This window comes from Sciurus vulgaris (genome assembly GCF_902686455.1).
Source record: "Sciurus vulgaris genome assembly, chromosome: 15".
NCBI classification, from domain to species: domain Eukaryota; kingdom Metazoa; phylum Chordata; class Mammalia; order Rodentia; family Sciuridae; genus Sciurus; species Sciurus vulgaris.
Genome location: NC_136476.1, coordinates 24,127,586 through 24,150,543, shown reverse-complemented (window position 1 = coordinate 24,150,543; position 22,958 = coordinate 24,127,586). Strand labels below are relative to the sequence as shown.

Below are 22,958 nucleotides of genomic sequence, written 5' to 3'. Positions count from 1 at the left end.
CAGATATGGCTACACAGGTATATACATATGTGAAAATGTATTGAGCTATACACCTAAAATTAATGTATTTTACTGTGTTCATGTTATGTCTCAACAAAAGTAAAAGAAGAAAAAAAAGATAAGAAACAAAAGTAAAAACAGCTACACTGAACTACCTCAAAATTAAAAACTTCTATCCATCAAAGGATACAAACAACAAAATAAAAAAGCATACTATGAATGGGAGAAAATATTTGCAAATCCTACTTTTGATAAGGGGTTAATGTCCAGAATATAAAAAACTATTACAACTCAACAACAAAAATAGCAACAAGTACATGAAAAGATGACCAACATCACTAATCATTAGGGAAATGCAAATTAAAACCAAAATGAGATACTACTTCATTCCCATCAGCATGGCTATCATTCAGAAAATAGAAAATAAAAAGTGTTGGTGAGGATGTGGAAAACCTACAATGCTTACGCACTACTAGTAGGAATGTAAAATGGTACAGTTACAATAGAAAATAGTATGGTGGTTTCTCAAAAAAATCGCATATAGAATACAATATGATCTATCAACTCTAATTCTGGGTTTATCTCTATAGTAATTGAAAGCAGGATCTTGACAGCAATAGTATCTACAATAGCCAAAAGGAGTGGAAGCAACCCAAAAGCACATTGATGGATACAATTATGCATACAAATGTGACATATATATAAAATGGTATATACATATATATTTAAAAGGAAGTAAATTCTGATACATGTTATAACATGGATGAACCTTGAGTATAACATGCTAAGAAAAATAAGTCACAAAAAGATAGTATTGTGTGATTCTGCTTATAAGAGGTTTCTAGAGTAATCAAATTTATAAAATCAGAAATCAGAATGAGGTTTCAAGAGTTTTTAATGGGTACAGAATTTCAGTGTTGCATAAATAAAAAGTTCTAGAGATTGGATGCACAGCAATGTGAATATACTAAACATTACTGAACTGAATGCTTAAAATAGTTATAATGATGTTTTATTTTATATATATTTTACAAAAATTTTAAAAAGATAAAAAGCCAAAAGAAATGCCAGAGTAAAGGTAAAATGGTAGTAAAAAACATAAGACTAACATATAACAAACTTGGAAAATGCAAGAATAAACAAAAATTAGTTACTTTCTTATATCCAGCAATAATTTGTTAGAAAAGTAAACTGAGAAAAAGTTCTTACTTCTAATAAATAACAGAAAAAAGCATAATATGTGACTAATAAAGTTCAGCATTTCTGGAATTTCATGATATATCAATATAAATAAAACTATCAAAAGTTACTGAAAAATAACATAATACATGGATACAGAAGAAAAGTAAGTATTCCTAAAATAGTATGTCATATGGGAAAGAAATGTCAACTCGTCCCAAATTAATCTTTAAAGCAATTTCAACAAAATGTCAATGTAATATTTTTAAAAAGCGTTAGAAATACTCAAAAATAAGATAGTGTCACAGTTAAGAACTTACATTTTCAAATAATGGATTTGAATTTAAATAGCCCTAGCACTGAACCAATAGTGAGACCTTGGAAAGTTATTTAACTTCTCTGTGTTACAAACTTCACAAATTAAGCCAACAAGTCCACACACTTTTCCATAAGGAATATTACTATAGAATTTTCACATTAGCATCAATAAACTTTTCCAGAAATATTTATTATAGACGCACAGGGGACTGATAATTATTAAATACCCTTTGATTAATCTGTAAAATATTTATCATACTCCTAATCTAGCTCCTGGAGCACTATGCAAAATGCAGGAAATACAAACACACATGAAAACATAAGTCTTGCCTTCAAGAAGTTCACAGACTACTAGATAGTAGGTGTACTTTATCATGTTTTTATCTAAGAACAGGAAAATGTGCTGAATAAAGTGAGTTGTAAGTCAGTTATTTTTTGGTAATACAACCCTGAAAAGGACAGACAGGGAAGCCATATGGATATTTAAGATAAACGACATTTAATGCAGGAGGAAGTCAAGAAGGATCCAAGTTAAAAAGAAATCAGACCCAGATAAATAAGAAATCTAACAACAGAGTACAAAAGAATTTATTTTGCCCTTTTCAACTAAAATAAAGGGGATTTCTGAAGTTATTTAAAGAAAGAAAAAGGTTTAATTTCTTAGAATCAATCATGTCTTACAGCTTGAATGAAGCTGACCTGGAATTGATTTGTATTTTGTCATATAAATTCCATATAATATTGATTTATTTTTCTCCTTTAATTAGTCAGAATGGTTGGTATTATGCACATACGTCTTGATTAAAAAAAAATTTTAGTCAGGAATGAGCATTACGACGGGCAATAGCACAACCAACGTCAGAGGGAGTGGGGGACAGAACTGGAGCTTTGTTAATCATAAAAATGAATGAGGGGTTTCAAGATGGCGGCCTAGAGGGTGGCTGCATTTCATGTTGCTCCACGACTCAGGATTCAAAAGAGGAGATATTGAGAGACCTGGGACCAACTCAAAGCAGCCGGGTGACTCTCTCCCGTTGGGGAGGCGTCCCGGATGGGACGGTAGTCCCAGAACGCAGGGAACTTTGTGAAGTAGAGCTGCCAGCGAGACACCCCTCCCCCCACTGGAGCAGTGAACTCAGACAACTGGGAGCGTTGGAGAAGAGGCCGCTCAGCACAGCGCTGGGACTTGGAGCAACCACTGGGGCTCCGGTGGATGCCCAGGGGAGGAGTGGCGAGGTGAGCTGTGTGGACTGGGGCCTGCCCAGAGGAGGAGGAGGAGGAAGAGGAGCGCGGCCGCTTGAATTCCAAGTGACTGCAACCAGAGCTACAGGCGGTTGCCACAGGAGAAGTGGCGTGGTGAGCTGTTTGGACTCAGACTACTTCTGAACACCAGGGCCTGCCGGAGGAGTAGGAGGAGGAGGAGGAGGAGCGCAGCGAGTCGTTTGGACTCGCAGTGACTGCATTAGAGCTCCAGGCGGCTGCTCAGAGGAGGAGGCGAGTGGTGAATTGTTTGGACTCAAAGCGACCGCTCCTGAACACAGGGTGGCTGCCTGGAGGAGTAGTGCGGTGGGTCGCTTGGTCTCGAGTGGCCGAACCAGAGCTCCAGGCGGTTGCCCAGAGGACGCGTGCAGCAGGTCACGTGGATTCAGAGCCACTCAGAGCAACCGCTCCTGAACACCCGGGGGGTTACCTGGAGGTGGAGGAGGAACGGGGAGGGCCACTTCGACTCAGAGTGATTGATTGCCCAGGGCTACGGGTGGTTGGTGGGAGGAGGAGGCACGCAGTGAGTTTCTTGGACTCCCAGTGACCGCACCGGAATACTGGGCGGCTGTCTGGAGGAAGAGGCGTGTGGCGGGACTCTGGGACTCAGAGCGATTATATGGGGCCCCAGGTGGCTGCTCAGAGGAGGGGACACATAGCCAGGCAATTAGGTGCAGAGCAGGGTCCCAGGATCTAGGAGGCTTCTTGGTGGAAGAGCCGCACAGAGACACGCTTAGGGGCGGAGCGAAATTCCAGGACTGCAGGCAGATTCTCAGAGGAGGGGCAGCCTAAGGAGATTCAGCTGCGAAGGGTGAGGCTCCCAGGCCTGGAGGTAAGGCCAGGCCCCTGGGAACTTTGCAGAGGAAGGCAGCCCAGCCCAGGCGGTAGCTGTAAATTGAGGGGATCCTCTAGGAGGGAACTGACCAGCGAGACTTCCCCACGGGGTGAGTCTTCCCTGCTGGGTGAGGTTTCCCCACAAGGATGGTAAAACCAGAGACACAGGCTCAAACAAGCCTTGCCTCAGCCCGCAGCCTAGTTCCCCTTTGGATGACCATTGGTCAACAAGTGGAGGCACCTCTGCCCAAGAGCAGGGAATATACCCCACCTGAAGGCCACCACTCCTAGAGTGGCGGCTTCCTGTGGAGCACCGCATTATCAACTTCCTCCAAGACTTCAGCCTACTGAAGGCCAAGAGGGGATATATATAGAAATCTTCAGGGACATTGTAAGTCAATAGAGGAAATCTGCAATATCTCAGCAGACCACTGATACCCGCACAATATGAGAAAACAAGGAAAGAAAATGCTGCAAACAAATCTAGATGTTACATCAATAAAACCCAAAGACAGCATGGCAGAAGAAATGACAGAAAAGGAGTTCAGAATGTACATAATTAAAATGATCAGGGAAGCAAATGATGAGATGAAAGAGCAAATGCAAGCATTGAATGATTGCACTAATCGACAGTTATAAGAGCAAATACAGGAAGCAAAAGATCATTTCAATAAAGAGTTAGAGATATTGAAAAAAAAAAACCAAATGGAAATCCTTGACATGAAGGAAACAATAAACCAAATGAAGAAATCCATAGAAAGCATATCCAGTAGGATAGAACACCTGGAAGACAGAACCTCAGACATTGAAGACAAAATATTTAACCTTGAAAACAAAGTTGAACAAACAGAGAAGATGGTAAGAAATCATGAACAGAATCTACAAGAACTATGGGATATCATGAAAAGGCCAAATTTAAGAATTATTGGGACTGAGGAAGGCCTAGAGAAACAAACCAAAGGAATGAATAATTTATTCAATGAAATAATATCAGAAAATTTCCCAAATCTGAAGAATGAAATGGAAAACCAAGTTCAAGAGGCTTATAGGACTCCAAATACACAAAATTACAACAGACCCACACCAAGGCACATTATAATGAAAATGCCTAACATACAAAATAAAGACAGAATTTTAAAGGCTGTGAGAGAAAAGAACCAAATTACATTGAGGGGAACCAATACGGATATCAGCAGATTTTTCAATCCAGACCCTAAAAGCTACAAGGGCCTGGAACAACATTTTTCAAGCCTTGAAAGAAAATGGATGCCAACCAAGAATCTTTTACCCAGCAAAACTTACCTTCAAATTTGCCGATGAAATAAAATCCTTCCATGATAAACAAAAGCTAAAAGAATTTACAAAAAGAAAGCCAGCATTACAGAACATTCTCAGCAAAATATTCCATGACGAAGAGATGAAAAACAAAGAAGCAAATCAGCAAAGGGAGGAATTATCCTAAAGGAATTGTCAAATAAAGGAGGAAACAAGTTGTGTCAAACAAATAAATAAATAAAATTTTAAAAATGAACCAAATGACCGGGAAACCAAATCATATCTCAATAATAACCCTGAATGTTAATGGCCTGAATTCATCAATCAAAAGACATAGACTGGCAGATTGGATTAAAAAGAAAGATCCAACAATATATTGCCTACAAGAGACTCACCTCATAGAAAAAGATACCCATAGACTAAAGGTGAAAGGATGGGGAAAAACATACCATGCACATGGACTCAGCAAAAAAGCTGGAGTATCCACCTCATTTCAGATAATGTGGACTTTAAGCCAAAGTTAGTCAGAAGGGATAAGGAAGGTCATTTCATACTGCTTAAGGGAAGCATAAATCAGCAAGATATAACAATCATAAACATCTATGCCCCAAACAGTGGCTCATCCATCTATGTCAAACAAATCCTTCTCAATTTCTGAAACCAAATAGACCATAACACAATAATACTAGGTGATTTTAACACGCCTCTCTCACCACTGGACAGATCTTCCAGACAAAAATTGAACAAAGAAACCATAGATCTCAATAACACAATCAATAATTTAGAGTTAACGGACATTCATAGAATATACCATCCAACCAAGAGCGAATACACTTTCTTCTCAGCAGCACATGGATCCTTCTCTAAAATAGACCATATATTATGCCACAAAGGTAATGTTAGCAAATACAAGAAGATAGAGACACTACCATGTATTCTATCAGATCATAATGGATTGAAGTTAGAAATAAATGAAAGAGTAAAACACAGAAACTATTCCAACATCTGGAGATTAAACAATATGCTATTATATGATGAATGGATAACCGAAGATATTAGGAAGGAAATTAAAAAATTCTTAGAGGTAAATGAGAACAAAGAAACATCATATCAAAATCTCTGGGACACTATGAAAGCAGTACTTAGAGGGAAATTTATTTCATGGAGCGCATTTAATAAAAGAAGTAAAACTCGACAAATAAACGACCTAACACTACAGCTCAAAGCCCTAGAAAAAGAACAGAACAGCACCAAAAGTAGTAGAAGACAGGAAATACTTAAACTCAGAGCTGAAATCAATGAAATTGAAACAAAAGAAACAATACAAAAAATTGACAAAATAAATAGCTGGTTCTTCGAAAAAATGAACAAAATTGATAAACCTTTAGCCACACTAACAAAGAGAAGACGAGAGAAAACCCAAATCACTAAAATTCGGAATGAACAAGGAAATATCACAACAGGCACGATTGAAATACAAAACATAATTAGAAGCTATTTTGAAAATCTATACTCCAACAAAATAGAAAATTTCGAAGACATCAACAGGTTTCTAGAGACATATGAATTGCCTAAACTGAACGAGGAGGACATACACAATTTAAATAGACCAATTTCAAGTACTGAAATAGAAGAAGTCATCAAAAGCCTACCAACAAAGAAAAGTCCAGGACCAGATGGGTTCTCAGCCAAGTTCTACAAAACCTTTAAAGAAGAGCTCATTCCAATACTTTTCAAAGTATTCCATAAAATAGAAGAGGAGGGAACCCTCCCAAACTCATTCTATGAAGTCAATATCACACTGATACCTAAACCAGACAGAGACTCATCAAGGAAAGAAAATATCAGACCAATATCCTTAATGAACATTGACGCAAAAATTCTCAACAAAATTTTAGCAAATCGCATACAAAAATATATTAAAAAGATAGTGCACCATGATCAAGTGGGTTTCATCCCAGGGATGCAAGGTTGGTTCAACATCAGGAAATCAATAAACGTAATTCACCATATCAATAGACTTAATGTCAAGAATCACATGATTATTTCAATAGATGCAGAAAAAGCATTTGATAAAATACAGCACCCCTTCATGCTCAAAACACTAGAAAAAATAGGGATAGTGGGAACATTCCTTAACATTGTAAAGGCCATTTATGCTAAGCCCATGGCTAATATCATTCTAAATGGTGAAAAACTGAAAGCATTCCCCCTAAAAACTGGAACAAGGCAGGGATGCCCTCTTTCACCACTTCTATTCAACATCGTTCTTGAGACTCTGGCCAGAGCAATTAGACAAGCCAAAGAAATTAAAGGGATACGAATTGGAAAAGAAGAACTCAAACGATCCCTGTTCGCTGATGACATGATTATATATTTAGAGGAACCTGGAAATTCCACCAGAAAACTCTTAGAACTCATAAATGAATTCAGTAAAGTAGCAGGTTACAAGATCAATGCCCATAAATCCAACACATTTTTATACATAAGTGATGAATCTTCAGAAAGAGAAATTAGGAAAACTACCCCATTCACAGTAGCCTCAAAAAAAATAAAATACTTGGGAATCAATCTCACAAAAGAGGTGAAAGACCTCTACAATGAGAACTATACAACACTAAAGAAAGAAATTAAAGAACACCTTAGAAGATGGAAAGATCTTCCATGTTCTTGGATAGGAAGAATTAATATTGTCAAAATGGCCATACTACCAAAAGTACTATACAGATTCAATGCAATTCCAATTAAAATCCCAATGACATATCTCACAGAAATAGAGCAAGCAATCATGAAATTCATCTGGAAGAATAAGAAACCCAGAATAGCTAAAGCAATCCTTAGCAGGAAGAGTGAAACAGGGGGTATTGCAATACCAGATCTTCAACTCTACTACAAAGCAATAGTAACAAAAACGGCATGGTATTGGTACCAAAATAGAAAGGTAGATCAATGGTACAGAATAGAGGACACGGACACAAACCCAAATAAATACAATTTTCTCATACTAGACAAAGGTGCCAAAAATATGCAATGGAGAAAAGATAGCCTCTTCAACAAATGGTGCTGGGAGAATTGGAAATCCATATGCAACAGAATGAAACTAAACCCGTATCTCTCACCATGCACGAAACTAAACTCAAAATGGATTAAGGACCTCGGAATCAGACCAGAGACCCTGCATCTTATAGAAGAAAAAGTAGGTCCAGATCTTCAACATGTCGGCTTAGGACCAGACTTCCTTAACACGACTCCCATAGCACAAGAAATAAAAGCAAGAATCAATAACTGGGATAGATTCAAACTAAAAAGCTTTCTCTCAGCAAAGGAAACTATCAGCAATGCGAAGAAAGAGCCTACAGAGTGGGAGAATACTTTTGCCAATCATACTTCAGATAGAGCACTAATCTCCAGAATCTATAAAGAACTCAAAAAACTCTACTCCAAGAATTCAAATAATCCAGTCGACAAATGGGCTAAGGAAATGAATAGACACTTCACAGAAGAAGATCTACAAGCAATCAACAGACATATGGAAAAATGTTCAACATCTCTAGTAATAAGAGAAATGCAAATCAAAACTACCCTAAGATTCCATCTCACCCCAATTAGAATGGCGATTATCAAGAATACGAGCAACAACAGGTGTTGGCGAGGATGTGGGGAGAAAGGTACACTCATACATTGCTGGTGGGGCTGCAAATGAGTGCAGCCACTCTGGAAAGCAGTGTGGAGATTCCTTAGAAAACTTGGAATGGACCCGCCATTTGACCCAGCTATCCCACTCCTTGGCCTATACCCAAAGGACTTAAAATCAGCATACTACAGAGACACAGCCACATCAATGTTCATAGCTGCTCAATTCACAATAGCCAGACTGTGGAACCAACCTAGATGCCCTTCAATTGATGAGTGGATAAAGAAGCTGTGGTATATATATATATACAATGGAATATTACTCAGCCATAAAGAATGATAAAATTATGGCATTTGCAGGCAAATGGATGAAATTGGAGAATATCATGGTAAGTGAGATAAGCCAATCTCAAAAAGCCAAAGGACGAATGATATCGTTAATAAGTGGAGGATGACACATAATGGGGGGAGGAGGGAAGGGTTAGTGTTAGGGTTAGAGTTAGGGTTAGGGAGGAAGCACTGTATAGAGGGAAAAGAGGGGTGGGAGCGGTGGGGGGAAGGGAAAAAATAACAGAATGAATGAAACAACATTGTTCTATGTAAATTTATGATTACACAAATGGTATGCCTTTACACCATGTACAAACAGAGAAACAACATGTATTCCATTTGTTTACAGTAAAAAAAAAATAAAGTTTATTTCTATACTAAAAAAAATAAAATAAAAAATAAAAATAAAAAAATGAATGAAAAACATAGTAACATATTAAAAAAAAAAAAAAAACTATGGAAACAGTTTTTGGTAAAAAGCAAGGTGCAGGGGCTGGGATTGTAGCCCTGTGGTAGAGTGCTGGTCCAGCATGTGAGGCACCAGGTTCCATCCTCTGCACCACATAAAAACAAATGAATAAAATAAAGATATTGTGTCATCTACAACTAATAAAAAAATATTTAAAAAAAAGGTGCAAAAAAAAAGTTCACTGAACTGACAATTATCTTTAGAGCTATATTAATAACTATTATCAAAAGAGTAACTTTGGTATTCTGAAATATTTATTTCTGATAAATGTTAAATGTAACCACTATTTAGTCATAAAACAAACTTACCAAATTTTTACCATCTTGTTTATGGATAGTTACAATTCTACTTTCATTTGAGCATTCCTGATTTGCTTGCTTAATACTGACATCAATAACTTCCGGAAAATCACAATATAATTGTAAATTCTGTAATTAAAAGCATTTAATATTTAAAAGTTATGGAACCATTTTTAAACAAGACTTATAAAGGAGACAACACTGGTACAAAATTCTTTAAGAAATAAAAAATTTTATAGATAACAACAAATAAGCATTATGTGATTCCTTCCCCCCAAAATCTAATCCCAAGACAGTATATCTTGCTTTGACTTATAATTAAGAACATTAAAGGATGCAAGGAATCTATAGTGTGTTATAGTACTCTTTAACCCAATTAACATTAATAAGAACCACTGCCAGAAAACTGAAAATCTAACTGCCAAAAAAAATTAAAAGTAAAAATAAAATCATCTTAAATCTCTAAAACAATCTAAGAACAATAATGATATGAACAAATTTAAAACTTGCAATGCAAACCTTAAAAAGTAAATTAATTACTTAACAGGTATACATTATAATAAAAATTAATGTAAATGAATATTTTCCATTTGTTTTTATGATTGTTCCTTATTATAATAATAAATGTAAAAAGGAAGCAAGACCTTAAAAATTACTTACAGAATTAAACCCTTTTCTGAAACTATAAGAAAGTCATTTGTAATTATTTAGTCTTAAAAGATTAAATAAAAATCCATTTAAGAACAATGGGGGAAGAACTACAGATAAAACCTTGATAGCGTCACATGCTACAAGAAACTCCCACTTCTAACAACAGAAGTGCAAGACCAGGTTTGAAATAACTAAAATTACTTTGTTTATATTGCCATTCTACTTAAGTTTTAAAACAAAGAATGAAAACATATCATTAAGGATTACCTGTTCTGTCAGTGTCTCACTTTCTTTATGTTTCCCTCTTGACCACTGAATTCCACCGTTTCCAGTTATTATAATGGTTGCAAAAATCTCCTCACCTGAAGGACCTCTTCCAGGTTCTTTTACTTCAAATTGCTCTGTGTAGAAGGCAGACTGAAGAGTTTCCAGATTTATAAGATACTTAAGTTTCAAGTTTCTGGCAGTGGCTTTGCATTGACTGAACTGCTGAATAAATCTGCGAAATCTGTACCTTATTCGCTTTCTTGTCAAAATATGATAGTCTTGAATCTTTGCTCGAACACATTTTGGTAAGAATGTCTTATAGCTAGGAATAAAGAGAATACACAGAAAAGGAAAACAAAGAAAACAAAAATTGGAAAATAAACCTAATACAAAAGTGAAAAACAAGTTCCTATCTTTTTCCATGATAGGTAGGTGCTACAACATGGTAGTCAAATAGAATAAGTTGATACAACCATCCACAGAGGAGAAAAGCTCAATGTTTCAATTAATGATACACACACTCTGAGTTACCATAAAGCTCATAATAATAATAATAATAATAATCTTCTCTAATTATCTTATAACCCTGGGATGGTGATTTATAAGTTTTTTTTGGCATTAATTGTACTGTGCTGCCACGATTTCTTATAATGTGGAAATTTATATTTGAATTTTATCCAGATTTTATCTGAATTTTGGAAATTGTTGCTTTTGTTGGTGTTGTTTGTTGTTCATTATGCAAACATACTTTTTTGTATTTTGGTTAGGTCAACTTAACTAAATCCTAATAATTCCTCTGGTCAAAATAATTCTATCTAGAAACATTCTTACATTTTGTGCTTTTATCTCTATGTACAATAGCATAAAAAAGGGAATTGATTAATTTCTCTGCTTCTAATGTACACAGACATACAGAGTAACCTCTTACATGTATTTTTTAAAATCAAGAAAAGAACATGTATTTAGTTAGACTATTCATCCATATCCTACTATTTCCAGAAACGAGCACCTTATTTCATTCTGCATGCAATAATTTCTCGTCTGTTCTCCCATCAATTCTAAGTAACTTAACAGTAATTAGTTCCTTGATTATTTTTCAGAAATTACCATCAAATAGTAATTCAGAAAACATCAATGAATTAAATATGTGTTAAACTATATTAGGAAGGCATGTTTTGCCATAGGGCAGGCATAAATTATTTATTCACTCTTAAAATGCCATGGCACAGTAGATAAAAGAAAAATAAGAAAGAGTATTTCAAAACTAAAACTTTTGTTCTACAAATGATACCTTCAAGAAAGTTAAAAAGAAATAATGCACAGAATGAGATAAATTAGTTGCAAATATTATATGATAACTTGTATTTGGAGACTTGTAACCCAAATATAAAAAGAACACTTACACCTCAATAATAAAAAGACAACTCAATTTTAAAATGAGCAAAGAATTTCAATAGACATTTTTCCAAAGGAGACATACACATGGCCAATCAGCACATGAAAAGATGCTAAACATCAGTAGTCATCAGGGAAATGAAAATCAAAACCAGAACCAGGCAACATTTCTACTTGGTAAGATGGGTAAAATAAAAAAGACACAAGTGCTGAAAAAGTAGGAATTCTCATGTACTGCTAGTGAATCTGATATGATATAGCTGCTTTAGAAAACCTGGTAGTTTGTCAAAAAATTAAATCTAGTTAGCATATGAAATAGGAACTCTAAGCATATACATAGGAGAAATAAATATATACATCTACAAAATAACTCATACGGAACTGTTCATATCAGCATTATTCACAGCAGCCAAGAAGTAGAAAGAAGTCAAATTTTCATCTAGTGATGAACAGGTAAACAAAATGTGATATGTTCATACAATGGAATAATAAAACTAAAAAGGAATGAAATACTGATGTATACTACAACATGGATAACCTTAAAAACATTATGCTAAGTAAAAGAAGTCAGACAGAAAATGACACCACATAGTGTATGATTCCAATCACATGAAATGTCCAGAATAGGCAATCCATTGAGACAAAAAATAGATAAGTGATTGCCAGAGACTGATGGGAAAGAGGATTAGGGTTGAATGCTAACGAATATGGGGTTTCTTTTAGGAAGGATAAAAATGTTCTAAAATTACATTGTTATTATTTTTTCCAACCCTTTGAACACACCAAAAAGAGTATTTAATCATCTACTTTAAATAGGTGAACTTCATGATATGTAAATTATATTTAAATAAGTTGTTAATTTTAAAGTACCATCGAATTTTATAAGGAATGTGTAATATTTATGTAATTTAAAAAGTAAAGCAAAAAGAATGATGCAGAATTTTGCAGATATGTTTATATATTGGTTCAGAGTATGGGTTAAGAGAATCAGAGAAATACAATTAATAAACAAGAATAATAGATGATATATGATTCCTAACTTCAAACAAACCACAACCTCATGAAAAGATTCTATTTAAATTTGGATATGATCTAGTCTCGAATGCAGAATTATCCCACCACAGCAGAAGCCTAAAGATGGCTTCATATTTACAACATTCATCTTTAGTGACTCAAAGCTTCTATTCTTCAATTGTGTTTCCTTCAATTTTCATCAACAACTTTTAAGATACTCTTCCTCTAATTCTGTTCTACTATGACCTAGTATATACCAAGTATTCAATAAATAGTTGTTTGAATTAATGAATAAATGAATGAATGAATGAATGAATAAACTAATATCCAAGAAGTATCTGTTTACACCTTAATAAAGATCAAGGAATTAGTAAAATAGAGAGATGTTTTTGGTGTTCCTTTGAACCTAGTCTTCTAGATTCCTGAGTGAGTTCAAAAAATCATATCTACTCCATTTCAGTTAAGGCCTAACAGACATCTGACAGCAAAACAAAAATACTTAAAACCAAAGAGAGAAACATAGAAACTTATTTTCTAAAAACTGGATATGGAACTATTTTGAGAAACTTAGGGAGAAAATACTGTCAAAAAAGAAAGAAAGTCAACCACGCTGACTTTCAAACTTGTAAGTATGTACTATATAAAATAGTCTTCAAACTTAAGGAAAATCAAAGTATTCTTATGTAGAACATATGTGTGTGTGTGTGTGTGTGTGTGTGTGTGTGTGTGTGTGACCAGAGATTGGACCCAGGGGTGCTCTATCACTGAACTACATCCCCAACCCCTAGTTCTTTTTATTTTTGATTTTGAGTTTTAAGACAAGGTCTCACTAAGTTTTCCAGGTAGGCCTCAAACTTGCCATCCTCCTACCTCAGCTTCCCCAGTTACTGGGATTGTAGGCATGCACAATCATGCCCAGTTATATAAAACATCTTTAAAAAGTAGAAATTTTGCAGACATTAAACCTGGACTGTAGAAGTAGTGTTTCCAAGAACTGTAATTTAAAAATGTCATGATTGTCAAAATCCACTATGCAGAATAATAATTTGGGGAATGCTGAGTTTGGATAACTTGTATAAAAAAAAATCCCTGAAGCACTTGTAAAATTTCATATTTGTGGGCTTTGCATTTTTCTTTGGGGGTGGGGTCAGAGGGGCTTGAACCCAGGGGTGCTTAACCACTGAGCCACATTCCCAGCCCTTTTTAAAAAATATTTTATTTAGACAGGGTCTTTCTATTGCTTAGGGAGGAATCTTCAATTTTAACAGGCAATTCGGGTGATTCTAATGCAAGTAAAATACAGACCACAATTTGAGAAAAACTGATTTGGATAATTTATACCAAAAATTTGAGGATCTCTACCAAAAATTATCCCTCCAGGTGTTCTTTCCATTGATCTCAACTTTTTAAGAATAAATGAATGAACCCACCCTTTTAAGAATAAATGAATCAAACAATAAATTGATACTGATCACCTATCATACTTTCTGTATCACTACAATTTTTTCAATAATTTCATCTCACAATGTGTCACATACAAGAAAAATAGTTACCCATGTGATTTTTTAAATTATAAAATCAAAAGGTGGGGACAAACACAGAAAATACAAGTAAATTATATAAAATCTCTAGTTGTTCACATTTATGCATATGCACATGCAGAAAGAAATTACCTGATAGAGTTATAAATGGCCAGTGGAGTTTGATCGTTTTCTTTGGCTATTCTCATCATATCTAACACTGCCATCCCAAGACATTCTTCCTGAGTTTCGTGAGTCACAGGCACTTTTATCCATCCATGCACAAAATCATGCCGCCACTAAAAGGAACAAAAATATCTAAGGAAATATTGCAGCGTAAATTTTAATCTACTATGGTATTTTAACCTACAACATAATTTCCAGAACATATGTACTTAAAAGGCATAGGTCAAAAAACAGCACTAGAAATATAAATTATAGCCCATGGATTAATGCAATCCTATCTTCTCAGAGCCATGCTAGAATTCAGTGGTAATTATGAAATAATTTGTCCAAAATGGTCCTATTCAAAGATGGTTAGGCAATGAAAGCCTATTGTTGTCTTCACTGGAATAGAACTATTTATTTTAAAACTATGCAAAGAAATGTTCACCATAGGAAATGTCTCGTTTTCCTAATTCATTTCTATGAAAGCACTAAATTATCTTGTGAATCAGAAAACATTAGAATTCTACCTAACTTTATTGAAATGGGTCCATACTAATACACTGCGGACCATACAGTTTCATTTAACAAAATAAATGCAAACATGATTTTTTTCTGTAATGATCCTATATTAAAATTAATTTTCAATAAAAAAAAGGCATAGGTCAACTCCTTCCTTGATTTTCATTTTGCCATAAAATTTTAGTAAAAATAATTTGCAAATGGAAACCGATTTAAATTGGGTGTGCAGCTATAGAACACACATGCTATCAACCAGTTTCACTGTATGTATTTTCAAATTGTATCTCCTACATAAAAATTACCTAAATTAAAATAGTAACCAATTATGTCCTGAATTTCGCTTTTGCTAAAAACATTAAAATAGAGATTGTGTTCAAACAAAGAAATACATTATACAGTCTTAGCCATCAAAAGGACTAAAATCTAGTTTAGAAGCTACACATGAAAACAAACAATTTTAATGACCGATACTTAAGACGTGCCACACAATTGCTGATTTAGGATATTTGAGAAATGTGAAATTGTATCCACTTGGGGTAAACAGAGAAGGTTTCATAGACTATTTGAAACAATCTTGTAAATTTTGAAGATGAAGAAATTTTCATGGACAAAAAAGCAGTAAGGAAATAGAAAGAATGACAAAAACAAAGTACAAGACATGTACAGAGATGCAAAGTAGTTAGGTTGGGGGCAGAGTGTTAGTAATCTTGAATGACTTGATTCTACAAACAATAAAGATTCAGATTTTTTAAAGTATCAGCTTCACGTTATCTCTTTCAATGCTACAACAGTAGCAATCACAAACGTGCTTAAAGAAAATTAAATGTGCTCAAGAGGCACTAAGGCTGCTGTATGGCTTATATAGAAGGTAATAAGTATATGATACAGAAAACAGAAGATACTCTTCTGCATCTCATCACTGGAGAGATCCTCCAAACAAAAACTAAATAAAGAAGCTACAGAACTAAAAAGTACAATTAATAATTTAGACATAACAGACATATACAGAATATATCAATGAATGAATATGCTCTCTTCTCAGCAGCACACAGATTTTTCTCTAAAATAGACAATAGCTTAGACTACAAAGCTACTCTTAGCAAATACCAAAAAATAGAGATAATACCTTGCATTCTATCAGATCATAATGGAATAAAATTAGAAATCAACAGAATAAAAAACAGAAGCTACTCTAACACCTGGAGTTCAATAATACGCTACTGAACAACAAATGGATAGCAGAAGAAATCAGGGATGAAATAAAACATATTTAGCAGTAAATGTGAATTGCAATGCAACATATCAAAATCTCTGGGACACTATGAAGGCAGTGCTAAGAGAAAATTCATTGCATTGAGCCCATTCATTAAAAGAATAGAAAGTCAACAAATAAATAGCCTAATATCACATCTCAAAGCCCTAGAAAAAGAAGAAGAAATCAACACTAAAATCAGAAGACAGGAAATAATTAAAATCAGAGCTGAAATCAATGAAACTGAAACAAAAAAATATTTCAAAAAAATCAATGAAACAAAAAATTGGTTCTTGGAAAAAGTAAATAAAATTGACAAATCCTTAGACAAGCTAACAAAGAAGAAGAGAGAAAAAATTAAAAAATACTAAAATTTGTGATGAAAAAGGAAATATGACAAACACTGCTGAAAGATAACAAACACTCAAGCCATTTTGAAAATTTATACTCTAATAAAATAGAAATTCTTGAAGACATCAACTAATTTCTAGAAACATATGACCTACCCAAATAGAATCAGGAGGACACAGGAGATTTCAAGAAATGTAATTGAAGATGCCATTTTCAAAAGCCTACCAACAAAGAAAAGCCAGATGGATTCCCAGCTGAGTTCTACAAGACCTTCAAAGAAGAACTAACACTAAAACTCCTTAAGTTATTCCATGAAATGAAAAAGGGAAAACTTTCAAACTCATTCTATTAAGCTAGTATCACCCAGATATCAAAACCAGAAAAAGACACATCAAAGAAAGAAAATTTCTGACCAATATTCCTGATGAAAGTAGGCGTAAAAATTCTTAACAAAATACTGACAAACTGCATACAAAAACATATTAAAGATAGTGTACTATAATCAAGTAGGGTTCATCCCAGGGATGTAATTTTGGTTCAACATACAGAAATCAATAAATGTAATTTATCACATCAATGGACTTAAAGATAAGAATCATATGATCATCTCAATAAATGCAGAAAAAGCATTTGACAAAGTATAGCATTCATTCAGCTTCAAAACACTAGAAAAACTAGGGGTAATATGAACACACCTCAACACTGTAAAACCTATATATGTTAAACCAAGTCCAACATCATACAAAGTGGAGAAAAACTGAAACCATTCCCTCTAAAAACTGGAACAAGACAGGGATGCCCTCTTTCATCACTTCTGTTCATAGTCATAGAAACTCTAGCCAGAGAAATTAGAAGAGAAATTAAGGGGATACAAATAGGAAAAGAACTCAAACCATCCTTATTTCTAATGACATGATTCTATATTTAGATGACCCAAAAACTCCACCAGAAAACTTTCAGATATCATAAATGAATTCAGCAAAAGTAGCAAGATATAAAATTAATACCCATAAATCAATTACATTCCTATACATCAGTGATGAATCAACTGAAGGAGAAATTTGGAAAAATATCCTGTTCACAATAGCTTCAAAAAATTAAAATATTTGGGAATCAATCTAACAAAGAAGGTGGAAGAACTCCTCAATGAAAACTCCAGAACACTAAAGAAAGAAATTAAAGACCTTAGAATATTTAAAGATCTCCCATGTTCTTGGATAGGCAGGATTAGTATTGTCAAAATGGCCAGACTACCAAAAGTGCTATATAGATTTAATGCAATTTCTATTAAGATTCTGATGATGTTCTTCACAGAAATAGAAAAGGCATGAAATTCATTTGGAAAAATAAGAGGCCCAGATTAGCGAAAGCAATCCTCAGAAAGAAAAGTGAAGCAGGGCCTCAAAATATCAGACCTTAAATTATACTACAGAGTTGTAGTAACAAAAACAGCATGATATTGGCACCAAAACAGACATGAAGTCAATGGTACAGAATAGCAGACACAGAGACAAACCCACATAAATACAGTTATCTCATACTAGACAAAGGCATCATAAACATACATTGGAGAAAATATAGCATATTCAACAAATAGATGCTGGGAAAACTGGAAATCCACATGGATCTCCAATGGATCAAGAATCTAGGCATTAGAACAGCGACCCTATGCCTACTAAAAGAAGTAGTACCAATCTCCATCATGTCGGCTCAGGAACCAACTTCCTCATCAAGACTCCTAAAGTGCAAGAAGTAAAATCAAGAATCAATAAATGGTATGGCATCAAACTAAAAACTTCTTCACAGCAAAGAAAACAATCAAAAATGTGAACAGAGAGCCTACAGAATGGGAGAAAATCTTTGCTACCTGCACCTCAGACAAAGCATTGATCTCCAGGATATACAAAAAACTCAAAACACTTAACACCAAAGAAACAAATAACCATGAATAAATGGGCTAAGGAACAGAACAGACACTTCACAGAACAAAAAATGTGAACATCACTAACAATTTCAGCAATGCAAAATAAAACTATACTGAGATTCCATCTCACTCCAGTCAGAATGGCAATTATCAAGAACACAAATAATAATAAATGTTGGCAAGGATGTCTGGGAACAGGTTCACTCATACATTGCTGGTGGGACTGCAAAGTAGTGAAACCACTCTGTAAAGCAGTACACAGATTGCTCTGGAAACTTGTAATGGAACCACCATTTGACCACATTATCCCACTCCTCAGCTTATACCCAAAGAACTTAAAATCAGCATACTACAGTGATGCAGCCACATCAATGTTTATGGTAGCTAAATTTATAATAGCTAACCTTTGGAACAACCTAAGTACCCTTTAACAGATGAATGGATGAAGAAAATGTGGTATATATACACAATGGAATATTAGCCATAAATAAGAACAAAATGGACATTTTAGAGTAAGTGGATGGAACTGGAGAATATCATGCTAAGTGAAATAAACCAGTCCCAAAAACCAAAACAATCAAGAACATGAACAGAGAGTCTCCAGAATGAGAGAAATTCTTTGCTTCCTGCACCTCAGACAAAGCATCAATCTCCAGGATATATAAAGGTCAAATGTTCTCTTTGATATGTGGATGCTAACCCATGACAAGGGAGGATAGGGAGAGGAAGTATTAGAAGTTCATTGGATTAGATAAAGGGGAATGAAGAGAAAGGAGGGAAGATGGGAATAGGAAAGACAGGAGAATGAATCAGACATAACTTTCCTATGCTCATATATGAATACACATGAACATATGACCAGTGTAACTCCACATCATGTTCAAACAGAAGAATGAGATCAAAATTGTAATGGGTTGCATCCCACGTATGTGTCATATGTCAAAATACACCCTTCTGTCATACACACACACACACACATATACAACAAACAGAAAACTTATAAACTGTAAAAATAAATAAAGGCTGGATGGAATCCTTAAAAAAATAGAATACAGGAAGCAATAAATGTTGGCAAGAATGTAGGGAAATAGGTACACTCATACAGTGCTAGGTGGGACTGCAAATTAGTGCACCCACTCTGGAAAGCACTATGGAGATTCCTTAGAAAACTTGGAATAGAACCACTATTTGACCCTGTTATCCCACTCCTTGGCCTATACCCAAAGCACTTAAAATCAGCATATTAGTGCTGATTAGTGGCATGGCCACATAAATGTTTATAGAAGCTCAATTTATAATAACTAAGCTATAGAACCAAATGAGGTGCCCTTCAACAGATAAATAAAGAAAATATGGTACTCATACATAATGGAATATTATTCAGCCTAAAGAAGAACGAAATTATGATATTTGCCATAAATTAACAGAAGTGGACACTATTGTGCTAAGTAAAATAAGCCAATCTTAAGTAAAATAAGTATACCTCTGTATATATGTCCAAAAAATTAAAGCAGGTACTCAAATACAAATGAATGAATGCATAAAATGTAGTATACACATACAATGGAATAATATTAAAGGAAGGAAATTTTCACACTTTCTACATTGCTTTCTCTGAGTATTTTATCACTCAAGTCTTGCCCCAACTCCAGAATTAGGTGGTTGCTGAGCAAACATGGATGAATCTTAAAAACACTATGCTAAGTAAAATAAGCCAGTCATAAAAAAGACAAGTATAATATAATCCCATTTGTAAGAGGTACTTAAAACAGGCAAATATGTACAGATAGAAAGTAGAATGGTGTTTGACAATGCCCAGGGAAGGGAGAAATGAAGAGTTACTGTTTAATGGGTATGAAGCTTTGGTTTGGAAAGACAAAAATGTTCTAGAGATGGATGGTTGGTGATCTTTGTAAAATAATGTGAATATACTTACATACTTAATGTGAATGAACTATACACTTAATACGGGTTAAAATGGTCAATTTTGAATGTATTTTTACCATAACAAAAACAAATTGGTTGACCTCACACCCAAATAGATAAATATTGCTTATAAACTTTTTTTTTGTTTTTTTTTTTTGCGGTGCTGGGGATTGAACCCAGGGCCTTGTGCTTGCAAGGCAGACACTCTACCAACAGAGCTATATCCCCAGCCCTGCTTATAAACTTAACAAGGTTTAGTGGGCTTCTTGGAAATGTGGGGCATGAAAATCTGTAGGGCTATTTCCTATGACATTAGCAAATCTTATTTAGAACTCCTTAATCTAATAATACCTTATGAATATCTTTACCCAAGAGCACTAACTGCCTTTTCTTTTCTTTCTTTAGTTGCTATTCATAAGACTCCAACAATACATGAAAACAAAAGTTATTTAATGATAAAATATTTCAATTAAGGTGGAAGAGAGAAAAGCATTATGAAATGTTCAAACACAATACAAAAATTCAGTATAACAGTATTAATGAATTGTTATGGTTTGGATGTGAGGTGTCCCCCAAAAGTTCACATGTGAGACAATGCAAGAAGGTTCAGAGGAGAAATGATTGGGTTGTGAGAACCTTCACCCAATCAGTGAAGTAATCCCCTGATGTGATTAACTGAGTGGTAACTGAAGTGGTAGGGTGTGGCTGGAGCAGACTGGAATTGAGGCATGGCTATGGGGTATATATTTTGTATCTGGAGAGTGTCTCTCTCTCTCTCTCTCTCTCTCTCTCTCTCTCTCTCTCTCTCTCTCTCTCTCTTTCTTCCCCCCTCCCTCTCTCTCTCTCTCTCTCTCTGCTTGCTGATGATGTGAGCTGCTTCCCTCTGCCATGCTCTTCTGCCAAGATGTTCTGCTTCACCTCAAGCTCTGAGGAATGGAGCCAGCCATCTATGGAGTAAGACCTCTGAAACTGTGAGCCCTCAAATAAACCTTTCCTCCTCTATAATTGTGCTGGTCAGATCATTTAGTCACAGCAGCGAAACAGCTGACTAAAACATGAACAAATGGCTAGAGCACAGCTCTCAGACTATCAACATCCAGTCACCTTCCTATGAGGACCTACAAAAATTAGCATAGATCATTTTTTATGTTGCTTTCATTACTTTCTAAAAAAATTTTTTTTTAGTTGTCGATGACCTTCACTTTATTTACTTATTTATATGTGGTGCTGAGGATGGAAACCCAGGGCCTCACACATGCCAGGTAAGTTCTCTAACACTGAGCCACAACCCAGCCCTCTTTACTTTTCACTATCTACTTTTTAAGTCCAAAATTGTCCAGAACAATAAAAAAACACTCAAGAAATTGTACTGTCAAGTACGTCAGTCACTTAGGTCCATATGAATCACAGAGTAAAAATCGGTCTACACTTTTTGAAATCCTTAAAATGATCTAAAGCCCTAAAATAAAATAAAATTTAAAAAGATCAATTCAACAAATTCATTTAAAATAAATTCTATTATCTGTAAATATGAGATTAAAACTTACTGTTAAAACTATCTCTACACCTGCCATGCAACACAGAACTGTTTTCCCATATGAAGTTTGCCCTGATTAAGAGATATACTACATGAGAAGATATTTATCACTTACTACACATACAAATAAGATAATATAATCATACCTGAGCAAAAAGGTAAGACATGACAAAGTCATCAAGAAGAGGAGCTTCAGCACCTCGAGATATCCCATGCCGGTAAGTTCTGTTGCTGCCACTGCAATACCAGTGAGGAAAGTAAAATCTAAAAAAAAAACAGTTAAAACAGTCCATTAGCCTCCAAAGAGATCAAATATAAACATATTTTATATAAAGGACCACTGTCAGCAAACTGAAAGTTATCTCTCATTATCTGAAAACCTCTGATTCATATATTTGGGGGCACTGCTATTAGATTCAATTTTGTCTGTAATTGTTATGTCTTCTTAAATGAATTGGCCCACATACTTATAAAATGTTTCCTTTTGTTTCTAGCAATGCTTTTTATCTTAAAATCTATTTTGTCTGATATTATAATTATTGTGTCTTTTGTTTACTGCATGCCTAGTAAATCTTTTTATTATTTATTTCTCACTTTTTGTCATGTCACAATAGGTATCTTTTTAATTGTGACAGCAATATTGCAGTCCTGCTGCCTGAGCCTTGTTAGTAGCTACAATTACAAGTGTGTGCTACCACACAAGGTTACACTGCATTTTCTTTATCCATTCATCTGCTCATAGGCACCCAGGCTGATTCCATATCTTGGATATTATGCACAGTGCTATAATAAACAGGGAAATGCAGGATCTTTTTCTTTCCTTTTTATTCTTTCTAG

The 22,958-nt window shown here is 34.8% G+C and overlaps 1 protein-coding gene across 5 annotated transcripts in view; it reads right to left on the bottom strand.

Annotated features, from left to right (window-relative positions):
* Window positions 1-22,958, bottom strand: part of JAK2 (Janus kinase 2) — a 135,103-nt gene that overhangs the window by 36,866 nt on the left and 75,279 nt on the right. For all 5 annotated transcript variants that reach the window (XM_079113008.1, XM_079113009.1, XM_079113006.1 and 2 more), the window contains exons 5-8: window positions 22,268-22,385; window positions 14,598-14,743; window positions 10,516-10,837; window positions 9,607-9,726 (exon numbers count right to left, since the gene is read on the bottom strand). In XM_079113008.1, the coding sequence (XP_078969134.1) occupies window positions 9,607-9,726; window positions 10,516-10,837; window positions 14,598-14,743; window positions 22,268-22,385 (706 nt within the window). The remainder of the gene's footprint in view (window positions 1-9,606; window positions 9,727-10,515; window positions 10,838-14,597; window positions 14,744-22,267; window positions 22,386-22,958) is intronic.